General features: G+C 41.3%; 1 protein-coding gene across 1 annotated transcript in view; it reads right to left on the bottom strand.

The window, feature by feature from the left end:
• Positions 1–666: 666 nt before the first annotated feature.
• The window catches only part of TARS1 (threonyl-tRNA synthetase 1), a gene marked incomplete at its 5' end in the record, with an annotated part of 33,519 nt that continues 10,852 nt past the window's right edge, over positions 667–23,333 (bottom strand). Inside the window, 16 exons of the mRNA XM_063293174.1 lie at positions 667–1,178; positions 2,849–2,963; positions 4,153–4,225; positions 6,806–6,910; positions 6,998–7,098; positions 9,086–9,163; positions 10,736–10,873; positions 10,964–11,126; positions 13,442–13,608; positions 15,797–15,895; positions 18,314–18,460; positions 19,740–19,818; positions 20,283–20,347; positions 21,251–21,368; positions 21,941–22,062; positions 22,480–22,603. Of these exons, the coding sequence (XP_063149244.1) occupies positions 1,030–1,178; positions 2,849–2,963; positions 4,153–4,225; positions 6,806–6,910; positions 6,998–7,098; positions 9,086–9,163; positions 10,736–10,873; positions 10,964–11,126; positions 13,442–13,608; positions 15,797–15,895; positions 18,314–18,460; positions 19,740–19,818; positions 20,283–20,347; positions 21,251–21,368; positions 21,941–22,062; positions 22,480–22,603 (1,843 nt within the window). The remainder of the gene's footprint in view (positions 1,179–2,848; positions 2,964–4,152; positions 4,226–6,805; positions 6,911–6,997; positions 7,099–9,085; positions 9,164–10,735; positions 10,874–10,963; positions 11,127–13,441; positions 13,609–15,796; positions 15,896–18,313; positions 18,461–19,739; positions 19,819–20,282; positions 20,348–21,250; positions 21,369–21,940; positions 22,063–22,479; positions 22,604–23,333) is intronic.

Here is a 23,333-nt window from a genome sequence, read left to right on the forward strand (position 1 = left end):
GGTGGAGCTTTGTATCCAAAGGCAGGAAACTGATGGTCCTCACCCAACTGGTCAGTAGCAGGAAAGCTCAAGACATTTAGAATAGCATCTTAAGTGCCTTATCAGGTTCAGCATCAGCCTTCTATCACTTAAAAAATAAGGAAGTATATATTGCTATCTTTCATGTTTCCCCAAAGGACATTATAAATACTACCTTTCCCAGCTCATTTTATAATCTTTACTAAACTGAAAACCTGCAAATAGGGTTGTGCCTTACATTCTGTATTGCATAATATCATATAGATGCAGTACAAATGGCAAATATGATTGCTGTGTAAGAGGATACACCATGTATTCAACTTTAAGCAGGATGTGGCTCAGTTTTAAATCTCAGAAGTATCTATAATCTAACCATTACAATGAAACAGACCTGACTCTTAGAAAAATATTGGGGCAGTCTGATATACTGTATTTGGTGATGTTGTAAACCAGTGTTTCTCAAACTTGGTAACTTTAAGATGTGTGGACTTCAACTCCCAGAATTCCCCAGCCAGCACCTGACTGGGGAATTCTGGGAGTTGAAGTCCACTCATCTTGAAGTTGCCAAATTTGAGAAACACTGTTGTAAACGAAACGGAAGAATTAACAGGAATTGCAAACCATCAAAGAACACACTGGCACAATCCCTTGCTGAAAATCGGAAGGCATTTTTTAACCAAATTTATTCTGTGAAGAAAAGCATTGATCAAATTTGCTACTGTAGTATCTGAATCACGGATTAGTCTTTACATTGTCCCTTTGTTCTTTGGGTCTTATATCTATCATTTCATAAGCTTTTATCCAGTTGCCAATCAAAATGATCTCCCTCATCATACAAAGACTTTCAGCTTCATCTCTGTTTGAATTCTGAACATATAAACATGTTTGACTTATGTGACAAAAGTCCCATTTCAAATACAGGATAGTGCAAAATTGTTATCCTTCAAGACTACTAACTTAGGAGAAAGGGAATGCTAGCTCTGGCCGGAGGTGAAGAAGCAAAGGATTTGGTTAAAACTCTTCTTCGGCATTTTTGCAGTGTGAATGCTTTAGCTGCAGAAGCCTTTCCACTGTTTCAGCCACAGTACGCTCACCATGAATTTTGTTGTCTCTTGTACGTATATTCACAGTCCCACAGGACTTCTCTTTCTCACCAACAACTGAAAGGCAGATAGAAAGGAAGAAGTGGAGGAAAACAAGTTAACATTATAAAAGTAGAGCCAATACATTATACTATAAAATACTCAAGAATGACGCTGCTGTCATCTACATGGGCAGAAAGTCATTACTGTCGTGACCATCATAATATGGAAAAATTATATGGTTTTCTACTACACATTTCTGAATATGGCATATGGAAAAATGTGTAGCTTGGGCAACAAAAGCAGCTATTTGGGGAGGATTTATGGGGAAAAGGGTAAGGAATCTAACAAGACAATCCATACAAAAGAGGAATAAGCAGTAAAATATTGACAAGTGTCATTTTGAAGAAAGTGTCGAAAGTTAAAAGAACTGATTTATGTTAAATCAGTGTTTCTCAAACTTGGCAATGTTAAGATGTGTGGACTTCAACTCCCAGAATTCCCCAGCCAGAATTCTGGAAGTTGAAGCCCACACATCTTAAAGTTCCCAAGTTTGAGAAACGCTGTGTTAAATCATCTCATCAGCAGACGAGAAATAAAATTGTCTTTTTAAGGGGACATACATACATACATATATATATATTTATTTCCTATCCCACCTTTATTATTTTTATAAATAACTCAAGGTGGCAAACAGACCAAATACACCTTCCTCCTCCTATTTTCCCCACAACAACAACCCTGTGAGGTGAGGGGCTGAGAGAGAGTGACTGGCCCAAGGTCACCCAGCCGGCTTTCACGCCTAAGGCGGGACTAGAACTCACAGTCTCCTGGTTTCTAGCCTGTTGCCTTAACCACTAGACCAAACTGGTTCTCTTTAAATAATTAATTAATTAAAATTAATACTTTCTGGGTACTTTTTCAGGAACAGCAAGGCAGGCTTATATCAGAAATATTTGGAATCGCTATTCCACTGTTTCTGTGCCCTTCTGATTCCTCCCTGTTCTTATCATGGCAACTACAATTTAGATAGGTGACTCAAAAGAAATCAACAGAACAGCATGCACAAAAACCTCTGGCTGCTATGCTATTTCATTCCTAAATTAGTAGCAGGAAATCAGTAACTGTTTATCGTGCATGTGAAATAGGTTTTGCATGCTATTTGCATTTCAAAGCATCTACACAAAAGCAAGATAGGTGCACATTCATGAAATAAGATTGGCCTATTTATACCCTCTCCTCTCTTGCAAATAAAGGACAAGAGATTGCACAGGAAGTGTGATAAAATAGATAGGAAAAATCATACAGTGGGGGTGTGTAACAATTGTATTTGTGCAGGCTATGTATTTCAATATGAAAACAGCATGACATCTTTCTTAGTCGTTTCATTAGAGAGAAGTGGTTCTGATGTCACCCAGCTCTCAGCGTTTTATATCAATTTGAGAAGCCAGCAGAGGAGTTAACAGATTTGTGGCAAAGGTCTACTGCTACAAATGAAGACCAGGGCCAGTTTAATAGCTATACAGGCCAGGAAGCTCAGATTTGTTCCAAAGCTGGCACTGACCTAAAAGGAGAACTCATGAATCTAAATAAATGTGCAGTCCTTGCATGTCAGAATGCTGCTGGCTGAACAAGCAACTTTGTACAATAACAGGCAGGCAACTGCTAATTAGCCTCTGAATGTTGCTTTAAAATAGATATTGCTCAAATGGAGCTGGACACACCACACAGCGCAGAGACACTTTTACCTAAAATAAAGTTGTACTGGGCAAGCTGAGCATTTCTTATCTTCTTATTCAGAGTGCAACCAGGGTCCACGTCAACGTCCGTCATTAAGCCAGCATCATGGAACTGCTGCTTCACCTTTGAGAGAACCAAAACAGCTGTTGAGATGTTTAGATGATGCTTAAAGCAAGCACCTGGAGGGAAAGGCATCGGGTTTTGCTGTCCCCCAAATCAAAAGAGCAAGGATTGCTCCACAAATATGACATTTGAACAGCCACAGAGTCTGCAATCAAATTAACATTTAGAAGTTAAGCCTTACAATACAGTAAGTATTTGGTTAACATGTTTTTCAGAGATATTCAGATAGATGCAGAGATGAAAGCAAATTATGACTCTGGTCTAGAAATATTACTCAAGAACATAGCAAAAAGTTTTACCATTTGGGAACATCACACACAAACACAGAACCACACATACAACTGCACACTCAACTCCCATAAACCCTCAAGCAGGACAACCTTTAACCACACTTAAATAGACAAATCTCCCCAAATAGTCCTATCTATCTATCAGACAACCAGTAATCCTCATCTCAGTTCCCTTTTGACAGATCTTCACTTGCAAAATAGAGTTGTAAATAAGGAGCTAAAACATTGGCCAAAGTGTGAGTTCCTTTGCAATGCGAGTGGTTTGCATCTGTTCTTCTGTGGTTTTTGTTTATATGCCCTAAAAGGATTTCTGGACTTTAGTCTCTGACACCATAGAATCCATCTACGCCACCTGTGAAAACCAAGACTACAGGTAGTCCTTGCTTAACAACCATTTGTTTAGTGACGGTTCGACTTACAACAGTGCTGAAAAAACTGACAAATGACTGGTTCTCACACTTACGACCATCACAGCGTCCCTGTGATCACGTGATCATAATTTGGGCACTTGGCAACTGGTTTGCATTTATGACTGTTGCAGCATCCTGTGGTCACGTGATCACCATTTTTGACCTTCCCGGCTGACTTCTGTCAAGCAAAATCAATGGGCAACCATGTGATTCGCTTAACAACCATGTGGCTTGCTTAACATCTGCACTGATTTGCTTAACGACCACCACAAAAATGTTGTAAAATCGGGTTGGATTTGCTTAATGACTGCTTCGCTTAGCAACCAAAAATTCTGGTCCCAATTGTGCTACTTAAGCGAGGACCACCTGTATACTGAAACCCAGAAGACTTCTTCAAGAAGTTTGCCATTCTCTTTTTGGATATGTTTACATCTTTAGGCGTACCTAAGATGATTTTGCATACATGACAACATAAAATTAAAAACCTACCTTTTGTGCATATTCATCACATGTTGGTCCAACCGGTATTACCATCACTTGTTGAGGAGATAACCAGAGTGGCCTTGCCAAAAAAGAGAAGCAATAGTAGTCACTGCTATATGTTTGAAGACAACAGCAAATTTATGGTATCTTTAGGGGTCTAGCAACTGCGATCTTCTGCATTGCTATTACTTGCAAGAATTTCGTAAAAAATGTACACAGAATGGGCTTCAAAGCTGTGCATTTCCTACGGTATCAGAAAAAATTCTATACTTTGTAACTCAGAATAGGTCAGATCCTGATTGGATATCCTTGTTGGTAGACTGAGATTGTACTAGTTTTCTGGTTCAAATGTAACAGGTTTCTTATATTGTATGGTTTTAATAAGATGATGTAAGTATAAGAGGAGCATTTGTGAGTAGGAAAGGGGAATTATGTAAAATCAAAGTCATTCTCAGCCTAATACATTCTAGTTAATTAAGCCAAGATCATTCGGCTTTGAGTATTTCTCAAATTTTGATATATTTACCTCTTTGGCACAATCAACTAAGGTCTCCCTTGATGGATAATGGTAGACCCAGCAGAAGTTCTGATAAACTTATATGATGACATTTTTAAATAAACAATATCCACATTTATTCAAGTCTTCCAGGGATTCATCTCCTTTATTTATTCTATTTATTTATTTCGTATGGCATAGCAGAATACAGCATTATTGCATAAAAGTTCACAGAGCAATATATAAAATGTGTATAAAATATAAAACATTGGCACAGTAGATTATTTTAAAAACATGCAATATGAATAATGAGTAAAATTATAAATAGAATTAAGTTATGTATCAGCAGTTACTAGAGTGGCTAAGCCTATGGCCGAATATCTAGATCGTTTAGCCACTGGACAGCAGCTATTTATTCTATTCTTCCTATTCTTAGAAAAGCTGCTATTCTATGGGAAGCAAAGAGCTCTAGGTAAACGTAATCAAATATATTTTAAATTGTGATATGAAAGCAAAAGGCACAATCTGGACTGAAGCTGTTGATCTAAATTCTTCATGATGAATGGAGAAGAAGTGAAATTACCATATTTATCTATATTCCCCCAAATAAATGCTTGTGAATCAGGTGTTGGAGTAACTTACATTCATTGTCAACAATAAACAAAGCTGCTGAAAACAAAGGAATTGTCGAGAGGTACAAAGGATTGCAAGCCATCCTTGAGAAAACCCTGGATGCCTTTGAAGATTAACCTAAAGATTAGGCAGGACTGCTTGCAGTAGCTGGGAATTTCACAGGAGCCTTGTCTGGTTTATAATTTTTCTCCTGCCTATCCTTCCATGCTTGGAGGGGGTCATCTTAAATTCAGAGTTGCCTCCCTTACAGGTAAATTTATTTATTTATTTTATAAATTTATTCACCGCCCATCTCTCCCCTACGGGGGGACTCTGGGCGGCTTACAATAAGTTTGGTACCAAACATTTGCTGTGTAGGAGGCATTTTGCCATATCAGCATATTCGTTGTAACCCCAGGCTATATATGTAACGGGCCACCTAGTCCTCAATTACTCCAATTGCATGGAAATCTCAATAAAGAGAAAAGTTGCACTGAGTGACTAGAAGACCACCTGTTCCCTAAATAGTTATGGCTTCCAAAGAATAAAAATCCCCCACTGGGTGACAGAAAGGCTTACAGATTCACAGGCTGCTTTTAGACTCAAGCAAAACCAGATCTCACCCAATCCACACCTGCAGCCCAGCTGCAAGGCCAGAAGCTTTTCCTTCTGTTTGAGAGCAGCTGTAGTTAAGTCTGCAGTCTGGAAATGTGGTTAATCTTAATCCCAGTAAACTGAAACAGCTCCTGGTTTGAAGCTCACAAGCTTCCAATAAACCATAATTAAAATCAGTTTGTTGGTCAAGATGTGATCAATTAGAAGCCATAGCAAGAGCTTCTAAATAGCTCTCAATAGCTGCACCAGAGGAGAAGGAATGAAGAATGTGCAAACTTTGATTTATCAACATGTCTAAATGCAGCCACCTCATTTAGGGTTGTTGTTGCAGGGAAAGTAGGAAGCAGGAGCATTATGTATACCACCTTGAGTTGCCCAAAGTAATATAATAATAAGTGGTTAAGGTGCTGGGCTAGAAACCAGGAGTCTGTGAGTTCTAGTCCCACCTTAAGCCGGCTAGGTGACCTTGGGCCAGTCCCTCTCTCTCAGCCCAAAAGCCAATCAGGCGTAGTAGAAGAGCTCTAGTCCCACCTTGGGCATGAAAGCCGGCTGGGTGACCTTGGGCCAGTCCCTCTCTCAGCCCAAGAGCCAATCAGGCGTAGTAGGAGAGTTCTAGTCCCGCCTTAGGCCTGAAAGCTGGCTGAGTGACCTTGGGCCAGTCCCTCTCTCTCAGCCCAAGAGCCAATCAGGCGTAGTAGGAGAGTTCTAGTCCCACCTTGGGCATGAAAGCCGGCTGGGTGACCTTGGGCCAGTCCCTCTCTCTCAGCCCAACTCACCTCACAGGGTTGTTGTTGTGGGGAAAATAGGAGGAAGAAGGAGTATTTGGCATGCTCCCCAAATTTATAAAATTATTTATAAAATAATAAAGGCGGCATAAGAATAGCATAGCATAGCATAGCATAGCATAGCATAGCATAGCATAGCATAATACAATACCATTTGCCTCCATAGTTTTCAGTCAGGATAGCTATCATCCTCTCCACTGATCCCAAAATAGCACGATGTACAATCACTGGTCTTGTTTTGTCATTACCATCATGGCTAGAAGATAAAATTAGTGTAATTTTCAAAACTCAGTTGACTAGATGAGAATAGTAAAATGCAAAATAAAGCACAGAATCTACTTACCTCATATATGTGAGGTTAAATCTCAGAGGGAGCTGGAAATCCAGCTGGATGGTGGCACACTGATGGTACCTCCCAATGGCGTCTTTGATCTGGATATCAATCTTTTGGGGGTGAGAAGGGAGACGATGATTAGGAAAAAACCAAGGAAGACTGTTTGAATATATGATTATTGTGGCAAGATTACTATATGCACAGAGACGGAAAGATTCAACACTACCCACTATGGAGGAATGGTTGGTGAAGTTGACAGATTTTGCTGAAACGGATAAACTGACTTCTTTGATTAGAGAAAAGATGCTATCTACATTTATTGGTGACTGGAAGCCTCTTACGGACTTTCTGCATAAAAATGAAAAAATGAACTTGTGATTTATGGTTTTGATGATTCAGCAGGACAGATTATAGAAAGAAGAATAAGGTGATACATTGTTAGAGAGAGGTTAAAATAAATTATGCTTATAACTGCTGTGAAGAATATCAGAAGCTACTTCCTTATATATTTTTTCTTTCCTTTCTATTTTTCTTTAATCTTTTTTCTTTTCTTGCACTTTCTGCTTTTACTTTGATCTCCTTCTTTTCCCCTTTTTTTACTTTCTTACTTTATATTAGTTTGTGATAGTTTTTAATCTTTAAAAGCTTTAATAAAAATGATTTAAAAAAAGAAGGGAGAGGATGAGACAAATGAGAATAGAATTCTTAGGAACATTCTTGACAGCAAAGCCCTTTTAAAAGGTATTTCTCAATTAGAGATGAGACAGCATCTCACACTGACTGCTATCGTGTCCTACCACTGAACTTCTCTGAGGAACAAGGATCTCTGGATTATGTTACCTCTCTGCACTCTTACCTCTGCCATGTGAATGCAGACACTGACATATATGGAGTCTATGGTCTGAATCTGGATATCTGATGAATCATATATGCCCAGTCTGGTCATTAGGGAGTACACTTTGGATGGTGCGGCATTTGCCAGGGTTTTAGATACACTGGCTCTGGAACTCTATTTTTGTTCCATTTCAGCCAACACCAAGCCCTGCCACCTTTAGTAGTAGCTGGTAATTTATTTGCTCATTCAAGCTTTCAATTCGAAATGGATCTGCTATTATCCTGTGTTGCCTTGATTTTTAATATGACTTACATATTAAATATGTAATATTTTTTAATATGAATCCTACTTTGTACCTGATTTGGAATTAGAGTCATAATGAAAGCATCCTTACTTTGTCTAACAGTCTGCTAAGGAAAACATACCACTGTGTTAAAAGGAAGAGTGAACAAGCCAGCTGTGGACTGGCTGACCGTTTCATCCAGAGACTAGCTTCAAGATTATTCTCCCGCTTCCGTTACATCTTGATTAATCCCTTCGTTTAACAATATGATGCCTATACCTGGCTTGTTTTATTTTTATTTTATTATTTCACAGTTATTGTAACAGAGCAAAAGGTTTCCTAAGACATTTCATTATGGTATTTTTTTACTACCTTGTTTTACAATCTAGTTCGCTTGGCTCAAACCGTGCAAAGAATTGGCTGCCGTCTCTCTGAATTACACAGAAGTGGAAGTGTTTCCCTCCCTTTTCATCTTGCAAAGTGAGGAAAGGCCATCAACCGGGTCTAACATTTTTGTCCCAAGCAACGTAATGACATACAATTTTGTTTCGCTGATAGCCTAGCACTAGTCCATCCTTCGGACCTATTCTCTTGATTTTGGGTTCAGAGAACCAGCCTCAGAGAAAGAGAGAGAGAGATTTGCAAGTTGGATAAGTAATGTCACACAAGCATTACTTATCCAACAGACAAGGAGGAAGGATGAGAATCAGTGAGCTAGCTTTGTCACACACACACACCAACCTGTCCCTGTTTTTCTCCTCCTTATGTGCAGGAGTAAGCAGGAAACTTTTTCTCAGCCTCCCACCTGAATATTCTGCTAAATGACCTCAGAGCCCTGAAGAGAATCATTGCATAACGAGAGTCAAATACAACTAAACGGAGGGCGCCAGTACACGGCTTCGCTAACAAAACCAATCGCAAAAGCAACTCACTGGAAAATAAAGCAGCGTTTTAAGATCTTCCGGGGTGATTTACTAACCTTCGGCCCGTAGAAAGCGCCATCTCCGGGGTTGAGTTCCCATTTCTCGCCAAATTCAGTCAGACTATTTTCAAGTTGCTGGAGGAAGATGATATGCCACGTATTAATGGGTTTGCTTTCTAGGTGAAACAATTTGCGGTTTCTCTTCCTCACAACACAAACGAAGAGGCCTCTGCTTCTTACTTGTGTGAGTGTGTGTGTGTGTGTGTGTCTTCAAGTCAGTGTTGACTCTGCCTTACTTGTTTTCTTGACTGCCTTGAGTCTTAAGAGGCTGGCAGTAGATAAACCCTATCAATAAATCCAGTATTCACCTAGCTAGGCTGAAACATCACATGCTGGCTGGGGAATTCTGGGAGTCGAAGTCCACACATCGTAGAATTGCGGAAATTGAGAAACACTGCTTTAGACTAACCTCACTTACAATTTTTTTAAAAAATCTATTCAATCATGTCTGATTTCTCGGAGACTGGAACTCCCTGCGGTTTTCTTGGCAAGGTTTTCAGAAGTGGCTTGCCATTGTCTCCTTCCTAGGGCTGAGACAGAGTGAGTGGCCCAAGGTCAGCCAGCTGGCTTTGTGCCTAAGGTGGGACTAGAACTCACAGTCTCCTGGTTTCTACCCAGTTGCCTTAACCATCACACCAAACTGGCTCTCACTTATAAATATGGTCCACTAAAATTATTTTGCCTGGCAATGGATTCTGCAGTCTGGATTTACCATGTAAGAGAGCCATTTAAATCTATAAAGTCCATGGCTGCCTACGATAGTCTATGATAGCCAAAGATCAGAAGGAGTCACCTCCATGCTACAGTTCACTAAATCGTATGCCTTTTAATAGAAGTTGTTAATCCAAAAAGTCCTTGCCAGATTCCTCAGTCAGTCCCTTTAGCCCTCTAAATGCTGTCCCCTCAACCCCGGTGCTAACAGCTCCCTTCTTTCCTGCTGCCTCCAATCTATATGGAACTTGTGAATGTACATACAGCATAGTGTCTGTGTGTGAGATAACAGTTTCTTTGTGTTTTGCTCACATATTGGTGAAATTATTTCAAACCCAGGAATCCACTGAGATGTGAAGGAACGGGAATTCCTAACAGTTATATTAATACAGAACTGCCTTCCCCCTCCACTTCATTATTTTTTATTTTAATGTGACCTTGCATCCTTTTGCGGCCAGGCCCCAAACATGCTGTTCAAAAGCTGGAGAGGCCCTTGGCCAGCACAAGATGCATCTCTCTCTCAGACAGAGGAGGCAGTTCCATGGAGGTCAGTGATGGGATCTGGCTCCTGCATGATAAACTGATTTTTACTGAGCTCTCATGGATGACTATCTGCAGAATTCAAAGCTCGGATTGTAATAACACAAATAACAGGCAACATCTAATGTCATACAAAAGCATTTTCCCATAAACAATGTGTCCTTTTTCATCCCCTCTGAGAAAGGTTACTTGAGGACATCATGGGCTGCAGATTCAGTACAATTTAACCCCCAAACTCCAAACTACTAATTAGAAATTATATGTTTGGATACAGCTTCTTCTGATAAATTTATGTAGGCCCACATACTTCATTATTATAGGAAGTAAATTAATAAACCAGTGTATTTGGGACTCAAATTTATTCTAAGGCTTCCAGGCCAAGAGTGCCTCAATTACCTTTTCAGCTTGATTCCACAGTTCAACATCTCCAAGGAATTTTTCGGGGCGGGTAGAGAGGTGGAGTTTGAAAGAAAAACCGAAGACGTCATACACCGTGCGCAAGAACTCCAGGCAACTCTTGATCTCCCCTTCAATCTGTCCACAAAACAAAAAAAGCCAACGCAGTCAACACCCATTCGTTTTTACGAGATCATTTTCCTACAATAACTGCAGATCGTCTCCCACCTGTTCCATGGCACAAAATATGTGAGCATCATCTTGCTGGAACCGCCTCACTCTGGTGAGACCAGTCAGTGCTCCAGACAGTTCATTACGGTGCAAAACTCCAAAGTCAGCCAGGCGCAGGGGTAGCTCCCTCCAAGATCTTGGCCGATGATCAAACATAAGACTGAAGAAAGAAAGACAAATTGTTGACATCTGGCTGGGACAACATTGCTTATCAGAACAGCCTCATGAAGAATCAAAAACAGGCTTGAAAAGCAGATGCTGACCATCCTACAAATCTAGCAGTTTTCCTCAACCTGAAGTTTTCCAGGATTACAGGTAGTCCTTGCTTAATGACCACAATAGGGACCGGAATTTAGGTCGCTAAGCAATGCAGTCGTTAAGCAAGGCACCATGTGACAGGACCCAATTTTATTACCATTTTTGCAGCGATCATAAACCAAGTCACATGGCAGTAAAGTGAATCGTAATGGTCATAAAGCAAATCAATTGTTTTCAATTGATTTTTCAGGTCAGAAGCCAGCTGGGAAGGTCACAAATCGTGATCACGTGACTGTGGGATGCTGCAAACAGTCATAAATGCAAGCTGGTTGCCAAGTGCCCAAATCGCGATCATGTGACCGTGGGGGTGGTGCGATGGCCGTAACTTCGAGGATTGGTTGCAAATAACATTTTAGCCCCGTCATATCGCTGAATTGTCGTTAAACGAACGGTTGTTAAGCGAGGACTAGCTGTACAGCTTCAGGATTTCCAGCTCAGCAGAGGACATTTCAGCATCCTTTTTAGCTACTGTGTGTGGCCCAAAGACCATGCTTGCTTTCTGAGTGGCACACTAGAGGCCATCCTCTAAAAACCTAGGGAGGGTAAGGACAAAGGCTAAGTCTGATGAACTTGAATTTAAATATAATTCATTAAATACAATGAATATGGTTAGCCCCCATGGCTTTGATATTCTCCCTCTTCTATTACATTAAAAATTTCAATTTTGTGGCAACTTCTTGAGGGGCTGAAGCTACACCAAAGCTTTGTGGAAGGGGAAGGCTAGGAGATTTCAGGACCAGGTTTGGCACCTCTGCCTTAACAGTCTCAAAGCTTCCTGAACTAGCAAATAAGCTGACACTGTAACTGGAATTCAAATAAAGGCCCACAACGTGATGAGGACCTTTGGAGAGGGTCAGTATAATGTTACGATGTGGTCTTCTGGTACGCAGGGCTTTGGTGTGGGGCTGAGCACCCACACCACACTTGTCAGTGCCTCCTTAAAGAAACTGCATCACTTCCTGGGCTTGCACAGTAGCTGTACAATCCCAGGAAAATACACACTTGAATTAAGGACGTGCCAGCAGGTGCTTAATTCAAAGCGCTTTGGAATGGGTGTGGGCACGTTGTCAGCACCTCCTTAACTCAAGCACATACTTTCCTCTTGTTCATACCCAGGAAATGTCTCAGAAGTTTAAAGAGATGCAAACAGGTGTGGCATACACGTCCATGTCTGCTCTGAAGCACTTTTTCAGCTTTGGATTTGAAGCACTGCACATCTTTATGGTGAATCTGCAGCATACGGGTTATCACTGACAGACGTATTACTGTACATCACTCCTACCTCATGTAGAAATCAGACAAGGAATGCAACTACAAGTAGTCCTCACTTAGCAACCACAATTGGGACTGGCAACTCCATCGCTAAGCAACCCAGTCGAAGTGAGACCTCACATGGCGGCAACAGACTTACGGCCTCACTTCCACCACAGTTAAGCGAATCACCCGCGGTCATTAAGCGAGACATCACGTGACCATGACTTGCAATTTTACGACTCTAATAGAAGCCAGCTGTGAAGTGTGCAAATGACGATCACATGACCGCGGGGAATGCTGCAATGGTCATTAAGTGTGAGAACTGGTTGTAAAGTTACTTTTTCTGCGCTATCTTAACTTCAAACAGTTGCTAAACAGGGCAGTCATTAAGCGAAGTCTGCCTGTAGTTTACTTCAATATCCAGAACAAAATCTTGACCTTCTTTGAAAACATCCTCTCACTTCTTCCCCACCCAAATTCTTCCTTCTTGAATCGCTAATGTCCTCACTGCTCTTACTAACAGATACTCAGCACGTTAGCTTTGTCTTTCTCATCCAGACTGTATTGTGTTTCTGGCAATCTATCCGAATATGAATCTTTAGATACAAAACTGGAATCTCCCCCTGTGCTCACAATTCTGTGTTTTCCAAAGGCATCAGACAGAAGGAAAGTAGCTAGCCAAGCACAGCACTCCAGGGAGAGAGACAGTGCCCTACATATCTACCTAAGCAGACTTATGTCAGTTACTAAATTGATCACAGCTACAGGAATCAAGCATTGCCACAAGGGTTCTAGTGGAAAACATCCACAAGCACGTTTCAAGAGTAGGTATTAAATTCTAGACAAAAATTGACTAGGAAGGAAAAAAGAATACTAATCTAAAAGTTGGGACAAATTCAGTACCAATGTCCAGGACAGTTCATTGGCTTCAGGGCAAAGATCTCTTTTTCCACTTCAAACGAAAACATGTTGTCACTATAATGCTGCCAGTGCCCAGAGGTTACCCAAAGCTTGCTATTGTAGATGTTTGGAGACACAACTTCCTGGAAGCCTCGTTTTCGATACTCACTCTGAAAAAGCAGATCTAAGAGTCAGAGCCACATTTAAGCAGAGAGACTAAGAGAATCTGATCATATACTTAATAAAGCAATTTTCTCCTAACCAATGCACACATACATTAATATGATCAATAATCCATAATCATTAACATACAAAAGAATTGTGTATTCTTTTATTATGTTCAATGATCCATACTAACATATGAAAGAATATAAAAACAATTGAATATACAGGTAGTCCTCGCTTACCGACTGCTTCATTTAGCAACCGTTTGAAGTCATGACAGTGTAAAAAACATCTTTGCGACCAATCCTTGCATTTACAACCATCACAATGTCCCGTGGTCACGTGATCACCATTTGCGTGCTTCCCAATCAGCTTGCAACAAGCAGAGTTAATGGAGAACGCAAAAGTAAAATCGTAAATCACGGTCACGTGATGTTTCACTTAACAACCAAATGGGAAGTCACATCGTAAGCCTGTCATAGTTACATAATTTTATGACTTAGTGACAGAGTTGCTGGTCCCAGTTGTGGTCGCTAAGCGAGGACTACCTGTATGGTAATCAGGGATACATTATTTGATGACATGTCTTCACCGTTGCCACAGAAAATTAGGCCACAGTTTTAATGATGTTGTCATCAGAAAGTAGAAACCTTGTATACCAAAGATTTGTCTGTCTGGGATGTTGTTGCAAGGTAAGTAGAATAAATGAACTTCAAAAATTACAATATAACAGTAGATGAGTTATAGTTTCAATTTCTCCTGAACCACATGAACAGGTCTGTTCAAATAAGGAGTTTGTTGAGTATCTACCCAGGAAAAAAGCAGATGGTGGAGTACTATGCTGCGCCTGAAAAAAACCTAGGGAAAGTGAGAGATGTCAGGTATTTGGCCAGGACTCCTTGGAATCCAGGCTCTACTAACCATTACTGACACTCAATAGGGCAGATCAACAAATTGGGTCTACTACTTTTTCCCCACTAGTATAATAGAGAAGAGAGTCCATGGGCAGGCCAGAGAAAATGTATATTGCTCAACACAGCAAAAGAAGTCTCGCTTACACAATGATGTCACCTCATTCATGATCATCACACACATTTCTGATGCCTCAGAATGTGCACAAAACAGAAAAATGGTTTTGAACAGAGAACCAACTGCGGTATTCTCAAAGTTCTGCCCAGTGGTTTCCGAGCAGCCACAGTCCAGCAGCAGCAAACACTGAAACATTTACGCTGCCCCAGGTTTTGGATGAAACAAAATCCAGAGGGGATGAGCAGGACAAGGCGGTGGATGCTGCTGTTCCTTCCGCACAGTCACTGCCAATGTCCCAGTGCAGCATATTCCACTAGCCCACCATCTATGTTTCCAACAGAACCCGGTCCTATGTGGGAAGGGAGGGGAGATAAGGTAAGATCGGGGCTCAGAGGGCTGCTGAGCGGAGGAAGGAGCAACATGTGCCAGCCTCACCTTTCTAGACCTTTCCTTACCCGCCACTGAGGTCCTCGGCTTACCCTGCTCTCACCCCAAACCACTTCTACCACATCCATGCTTTGGATCAGACATGGACCTCCTGAAAAGAGTTGTTCCACGCATGAAATAGTTCATGCATGGAATATTTTGCATATTCAAAACGATGACATATTCTGACAGTTCAGCAAATATTACCAAGGACAATTAGAGAGAATTACTAGCTCTGTTCTATCATCATTGGGGTAATAAAACTGTCTATGGATAGGCTAGACATGTGATCAGCCCCAAATCAATCAAAATGCATTGAATAAATGAGTGAATTCTATTACTCACAAGCTGCCAACTGTCAGGAAATTAGAGCTGACTGTTGGAGCACCACGTCGGCTGCTACCTGTGGCTTTAGGAGAGACCTGTACATTTTGTGACCTAGCAAGGAAATGCCTTGTAGACCAGTTCAGGCGTAGGAAATATCCTATGGGGATTTTTTCCTGCCTGTGGAAGGGAATAAATGAGGCACCCTATGTCCTTCACCAGTTGAGTGTACTGTGGTATTAGCCATAAGCTGAGCAGAACACACTGACCAAGGCAGCACGATTAGCATAAGGCATTGCACAGAAATTGAAACGCATCCAGGGTCGTTTCTGCTGCAGCAAGAGGGCTTCCAAACTTCTGTCTGAAGAAGGATTGAAGCAGGAGGAGCTGCTGAAATGGATTGCTCTGACTTACCTTGATATATTCTATCAGGGTATTATAGATGTAAGCGCCCTTTGGTAGGAAGAAACAGCTACCAGGACTGAGTTCATGGAAGAAAAAGAGCTCTTGATCCTTTGGGATGGAAAAAAAAATCAGTCAGTTTTCCTACTTATTTCCCTCTCCATGCCACAGTTGTACATCTTAGCAAACATTCAGATGAGCATTTATTTTCTAAGATCACATTGATTGATTGATTGATAATCCAAGACACTGGGTGTCTCACAAATCCCTAAAACCAAGTGCATCACCAAGAACAAAATGCAATTAAATGTAATTGAAGAACAAGTAAAACCCCTTAAAAAATCCCTTAAACCAGAAATAAAGTTAGCAGCATCCCCAATACTAACATGCTATGCCCTAAAAGCAGTGGAAAAGAACTCCCTTTACTGCCTTTCTAATAGAGAGAGAGATTGTGTCCTCAAGGACCGAGCTGTTGCACAAGGCTGTGCTGTCACCAAAAGGCCCATTTCTGGACTCCCATCTGCGTAACCTCCTGAAAGTGGAAATCCACAACGTATATCATGTCAGGAGACTTTTTGAGCATTATCAGAGCATTAGTAATTATTGCCAAAGCACCCTTGTCCTCAAAAGGCTGCAGCTGGCACACCAGCCTCGGCTGGGCAAAAGCTCTCCCAGCCATGACCTCTGCTTACAACTCAAACAGGACCCATCCATCCAGAACAGTGCTCAACTGCAGACCTGCTCCTTTGCGGGGAATGTGACCCCATCAAGAGCTAAGGTACCAGCTAACATGGAGCCCAAGGGTTTCTGGGGAAACAGCCACTCCATCTTGCCGGGATTCAACCCGAGTCTAATTTTTCCCATCTTGTCCCTCACAGGCCCCAAACACTAGGTAAGGACCTCCACTGCATCTCCTGGGTGGCCCAGGAGGGAGATGTAGTCAGGTATCATCCATGTATTAATAATTCCTTACCCCAAACCAACAGATAATTTCTCCCAGATGTTAAATAGGATGGAGGGAAGAGCCGAGCCCTGGAGCCCAGGAGTGGCTAGGCTTTTGATCTATTATCCCTCACCATCATTAGCTGGAATCAGCTGTTCTGGAAGGAGTGGAAACTCTGCAGCACAGTATCACCAATACCAAACGCCTAACTCCAACTCCCAGAAGGATGCCATGGTTGAAGAGGTGCAGCAGGACAAGGAAGGCTGCATTCCCCCATCAAGGACCTGCCACAGCTCATCCACAAGAGTGGCCAATGCAGTTTCCATCCTGCACCCTGGTCTGAAACCTGACTGAAAGGGATACAGATAATCTGCTTCATGCACGGTCTCCTGCAAGCCATACCTTCTCCCTGTCTCCAAAACCTTCCCCAGAAAGGAGTGATTGGAGACCAGGTAGAAGTTACCCAACACAGCTCGATCAAGAGATGACTTCTTCAGATGGAAGTGCACCATGGCCTCCTTCAGAGCTGCAGGCCTAACCTCCTCCCTCGAAAAAGCATTTCTCACTCTGGGCCGCCTGAAGGGGCCAGTAGGAGCAAAGATCCACCCCATGAGCTCATGTTGCTAAAACCCCTGTCCGCTTCCTCGGAGTCTGCAAGCTTAAAAGAATCTCAGATGGCTTTGCAAGATGTCACATTAAGGGAGCCTGATGCCCAGATTTTCACACACGTGTGGCTTTCTGTCTGAGGACAGAAAATAAAAGGTAAGATAAGAACAAATTATATCCCAATGACTATGAAGAAAAAGAAAGAGAGCTCACCACAGTGATAAAGGATGGAAGATACATGCAAGAAAAAAAACAAGTGCATCTTTTTTCCCTCTCTGCAATGATAATATGCACTCTAGCCACATAATGGTTTTACAGCATTTGCCTTCTGACATGCTATTATTTTACAGGTAGTTCTCGACTTACGACTACAACTAGGACTGGAACTTCCGTTGCTAAGCAAGGGGGTCATTAAATGAGTCACACCTGATTTTATGGCCTTTTGCCATGGTCATTAAGTGAATCATTTTATTTATTTATTCTTCAAATTTCTATCACCGCCCATCTCTCCCAAAAACGGGACTCTGGGCGGTTAAAAGGGGACTCTGGGCAGTTATTGTGGTTGTTAAGCGAATCTAGCCTGCTCCATTAACTTTGCTTGTTGGAAGCTGGCTGGGAAGGTCGCAAATGGCAATCACATGACTCCGGGATGCTGCAACCACTGTAAATACATGCTGGTTGCCAAGCACCTGAATTCTGATCACGTGACCGCAGGGACCTGTGATGGTTATAAGTGTGAGGACCTGTCGTAAGTCACTTTTTTCAGCACCATCATAACTTCGAATGGTCATTAAATGGTCGTAAGTCAAGGACTACTTGTATGTAGCAAAGAATGAGAAATGGGTTTTTAAAAAAGCATGTGCTGTTAAATGTCACTGATTGAAAACTCTTAACATATACAGAGAGCCTCTTGCAAACCGATTCCATCCTCAGGAGAAATCCCTCCTCTCATACTCGAGTAAGTGAGAAGTTGCTCTCACCCGTCCAATTTTCCTGTGATCCCGGTTCTTTGCCTCCTCTTGGAACTTCTCCCATTCTTTCAGCATTTTTGCATCGGGGAAGGAGATGCCGTAAACCCTCTGCAAGGTTTCCATATCAGACTTTCCCTCCCAATACGTAGAAGAGTTCTGGAGTTGTTGAAAAGGTTCAGTGACAAATACCGTTATTACAGAACAACTCTGAGTAACTACAGATTTCACAGGAAACCAATGCCGTATAGTCAGCCTGTGTTGAAACTTATGTATTTGTTACAATTCAGAAATAATTTAGGATCGCTTATGATGTGCAAATCTAACTCTTAAACAATCCTTTTATTTTTATTTATTTATTTATTTATTAATTATTCAAATTTCTATTACCGCCCATCTCCCCCCAAGTTTATGGAAGGGAGCGTTAGGACATGTAAAGTAGCATACAACAATAAACATACCTACCAATTCTGGACGAACAGTGGGATGAGTTTGACAATTATTTTAAAATAACTTAATACTTTTTTTTCACTACAGCTGGCGTCAGCAAAGATGACAAAGGGGCTCAATTTATTTCCCTGTCAGACATGCTGATTTCAATGGAACCAAAGTATTCCAGGTGTTTTAACAGTTAACTTGCTCTTCTTCATTTGAATAAGGGTGGAAGAACCTATAAAAACATTTTTGCATTGCAGAAGCATGAAAAGCCGGCTGGGTGACCTTGGGCCAGGCACTCTCTCTCAGCCCAAGAGCCAATCAGGCGTGGCAGGAGAGTTCTAGTCCCGCCTTAGGCCTGAAAGCCGGCTGGGTGACCTTGGGCCAGGCACTCTCTCTCAGCCCAAGAGCCAATCAGGCGTGGCATGAGAGTCCTAGTCCCGCCTTAGGCCTGAAAGCCGGCTGGGTGACCTTGGGCCAGGCACTCTCTCTCAGCCCAAGAGCCAATCAGGCGTGGCATGAGAGTTCTAGTCCCGCCTTAGGCCTGAAAGCCGGCTGGGTGACCTTGGGCCAGGCACTCTCTCTCAGCCCAAGAGCCAATCAGGCGTGGCATGAGAGTTCTAGTCCCGCCTTAGGCCTGAAAGCCGGCTGGGTGACCTTGGGCCAGGCACTCTCTCTCAGCCCAAGAGCCAATCAGGCGTGGCATGAGAGTTCTAGTCCCGCCTTAGGCCTGAAAGCCGGCTGGGTGACTTTGGGCCAGGCACTCTCTCTCAGCCCAACTCACCTCACAGGGTTGATGTTGTGGGGAAAATAGGAAGAGGAAGGAATACTAGGTACATTCACCACCTTGAGTTATTTATAAAAAATAATAAGGGCGGGATTAAAAAGTCTAAAAAAAAGTAAAGTTTTGACTGGATTTTAAAAACCCAAACGAATAAATTCCTCAAAACCCCTGTCATGAGAACCCAGCCATGTGCTATAATTGCCGGATGAAATTTCTTACCTTATGTATTTTTAAGGCTTTTATTTTCCCAGTGTGTCTGACGTGGGGCCCCCTACAAAGATCAATCAAAGGGCCACACCTAAAAGGTAAGAATATGGTTCAGTTTCTTGAAATTGTGCCATAAATGCTGATATGGCATCAATTACTCTTTTTTTTTTATTAAAAGGGAAGTGAATGTGCAGCAATCACCCTCCAGCATTATCAAGACAAAGACCCTACTGGCATTCTTATAAAATAAAACAGTAGGTAGCTGCAAATCAGGGCTTTCTTTGGAAATGTGCCCATCTGCCCAGAAAGCAATCAAAGGTAAGATGTGGTGTCAGGCAACATCCTGAGGGATTAGAGTGTATGATGGAGAAAAATTGTTCCAATTGGCCATATTGTGTATGGTTGTATTATGACTGGCCAGACGCTCCGTGGTAGGTATTTTGTGAAAGGGCCTGTGACATACTCTCCAAATTCCAATTGGGACCATTTCCTCTACGACTGCGAACTACAGTAAGTAACAGAAAATTTAGGCTACAATTTTGCCTTTTGTTTTACCTGTATACAGTAGTTGTTGGAGTGTTGACTTTTTCATTTAAGATCCGACACTTGAATTTATTGTACTGTTCAAAAAGAAATTTTTTTTAAAATCTGGAGTTAAGTTAGTTTAAGATATAATTTCATGTGCCTGTAATTTGATGTTGAAACAAAAAATTACTCCATGTGCCCATAAAAAATACATATCTTTACTCTACAGCTTTGAAAGATAGCCTAAGGAAGCCTAGCTCTTCCTGCATCTGTGCTTTCCACAATAATACAGATCTTCCACTATAACTGTAATCTTCATGCTACTGATCCATTCCAAATGCCTGGAATCCATTAAGATTCTCACACCCAGAATCCTAAGAGACAATGTTATATAGGACTGCTATCCAAGCAGTTGCAAGTATTGAATTAGGAGGTTGTGAGCAAAAAATGGTTATCCAAAGTTTCACACCACAAGTCCTTTCACAACTCTGGAAATGAAGGGGATGTGCATTAACACACTAGTGCATCGCACAGAGGAGATTCATTAAAGGGAAGGACTGAATTCTGACCATATTTCCAGCTTAGAGCTCTGAAGCTTTCTGGTAAGAACAAGTCCTGTGTTTAAACCTAATTTCAAAGCATCAAGCCAAGCAAGTTCTGCCAGATGGGAATTCTGTATTTGATGGGAAAGGAGGATCTACAATCCAATAAAGAAAGGCCTATTTTGCAGACATGACATCCCACATTCAATGTGAAGTATGTCTAGTGGAGCAACTGAACTAGAAATAGTTAAACAGAGAATAGTTAAACAGAGAAAAAGAATGGATTAAACTGGCCCCTGGTTACAATCAAGGTTAATAAAACTGGGTGGCTAAAGACACCAACCTAATCAGAAAAAGCAGCTGAAATATGCCACATAATTAGAGAAGGTGTTGCAAAAGTACCCAAATACTCCTGTAGTAGCTAAAGCTGACATGAAAGCATATTTTAGTGTCTACCTTAAACATTTCCAGTAAAGTTTCCTTCTTAACTTCCAGTCGCTCAAAGAGTTGTTTCTCTTTCATGATTTTCTTGCACAAGGCCTCTAGGGCAGGGAAGTCATTGCTGGAGACACCCCTGAAACAAACAAAGATGTATCAATATCAGTCGTATTGATTGTTGTATGAGCTCTGCTTTTTTCCTTCTTGTATGGTCATCACTAAAAGTAAATTGCCAGATCAGGAGGGTTGCCTTGCACGGAAGGAGGAAGTAGAAAGAAAATCCTACTAAAAAGAGTTTGAGAACCTCCACCACCTAAGAGGATATTTTATTTTAAACCTTCCAAAAAAATAAAATAAATAAACTTTACAGATAAAACATTAATAAGCATTTGTAGGGACAGAAACCCCTTGTTAAACTTCCCACCCAGAAAAATACTAAAACTCATCAAAGAGATGCAGAGATAAACCCACACCAGTACAAGAAAACCCCTTATAAAAAAAGACACAGAAAACATATGAGTTGCTAAGTCTTTCTGAAGGTTTGCATAGGTGAATCTGAAGAACACATGGTGGAAGCTGATTCCCATACATGGGGCCGATGCTACAAAAAGCCTATAATTACATCCTAGCTTCATTCAGCCAGGAGGATGGGAGACTTACCTCTTTTTCTCCTCCTATACACACACACAGACACACACACAAGCTTACCCCTCGTCAAGGAACATGTCATAATAAAATCCATTCTCTATCGGTGGGCCATAACACAAGCAACCGCCATATACTCTTTCCATGGCTTCGCCCATTATGTGAGCACTAGAATGCCAGTACACCTAACAGGAGGGAAAAGAGAAAGAGATCAGGATCAGACCTGTGTTCGTAGACTCCAATTAATGCTATGCTGCCAAATTTAAGTCTGACAGCATAACTTCCTACCACCCTGAGACATTCATAAAAACCAGAGTATAGGATAAACCAGTGTTTCTCAACGTTGGCAACTTCAAGATGCCTTCAACTCCCAGAATTCCCCAGCCAGCCCCAACTAGCCCACACATCTTAAAGTTGCCGAGGTTGGGAAACACTGGTCTAGTTATTCATGGCACTGGAGAAAAGTGTCTCAGAAGTAGATCCACAGCTGTTACTTCAACTCCAAAATACAAGTTGCAAGGCCCTGAATGTTACTATCAGACAAAAACTCTCCTCCTGGAAAAGGACTTCCCTCCTTTAATACAGCTCAATTTATAACTTACCGCTTGAGCTTCATCATCATCAAACTTAAGTAATTCCAAGGTACAGTCTCTCTCCAGAGGACGATCAAGATCCCAAACCACTTTGTCCACTCGAGCTACAACAGTGTTGTCAGCCAAACCTTGACTAAAAGTACAAAATAGTAGTCATATAGGCTGTTGGTACACATTAATGGTGGTTTTACACAATTTTTTAGTGCTTGGCCTAATGTTTATCCCCAATGGCAGCAGAAAGAATTCCCAAACTTATTACGATTATTTAAATATTATTTTAGAAGGTCCCACAGCCTGATGTCAGGAAACTAGTTGCATCTATGTGTGTGTGTGTGTCTTTTTCTAGTAAAAAGGCATTTTCAGAACATGCAATGAGATAAATTTTGAACATTTATTCCAACTCATCCTGAATAGTAACTATATTATTTGGAATTTATCAGAATAGGGTTACCCATCCCATCGGATGTCACAAACATGCCGAGTGAGAGGTGGCTACAAACCACCTATGAAAGCCAACACGTCTGTGAAAAATACTGAGAGAATTATAAAGCATTTTACAAAGTCCATGGAAATTTACTGTAGAGCATGCAGGAGTGTCCCATTTGTGCTATTGCTCTGATTAATGGTTTTAAAGGCTATGTTGTTGACAGCTTTTTAAAAATCATAATATTTCCTAAAACACAAGTAACAACAAGTAACCCTTAAAAAGTATAACTTAATAAGTAAATCCTACTGAGACTCCACACTGGCTATCTGTCTGATTTCAGATTAAATGTAATAAGGGCAATAATTGATGTTGAAGCAGAAAATAAATTACACAAAGGCAGGGCAATGTCTGAGCTATATATTCACTTTTTGGCAAC

This window comes from Candoia aspera, chromosome 2, assembly GCF_035149785.1.
Source record: "Candoia aspera isolate rCanAsp1 chromosome 2, rCanAsp1.hap2, whole genome shotgun sequence".
Lineage (NCBI taxonomy): Eukaryota > Metazoa > Chordata > Lepidosauria > Squamata > Boidae > Candoia > Candoia aspera.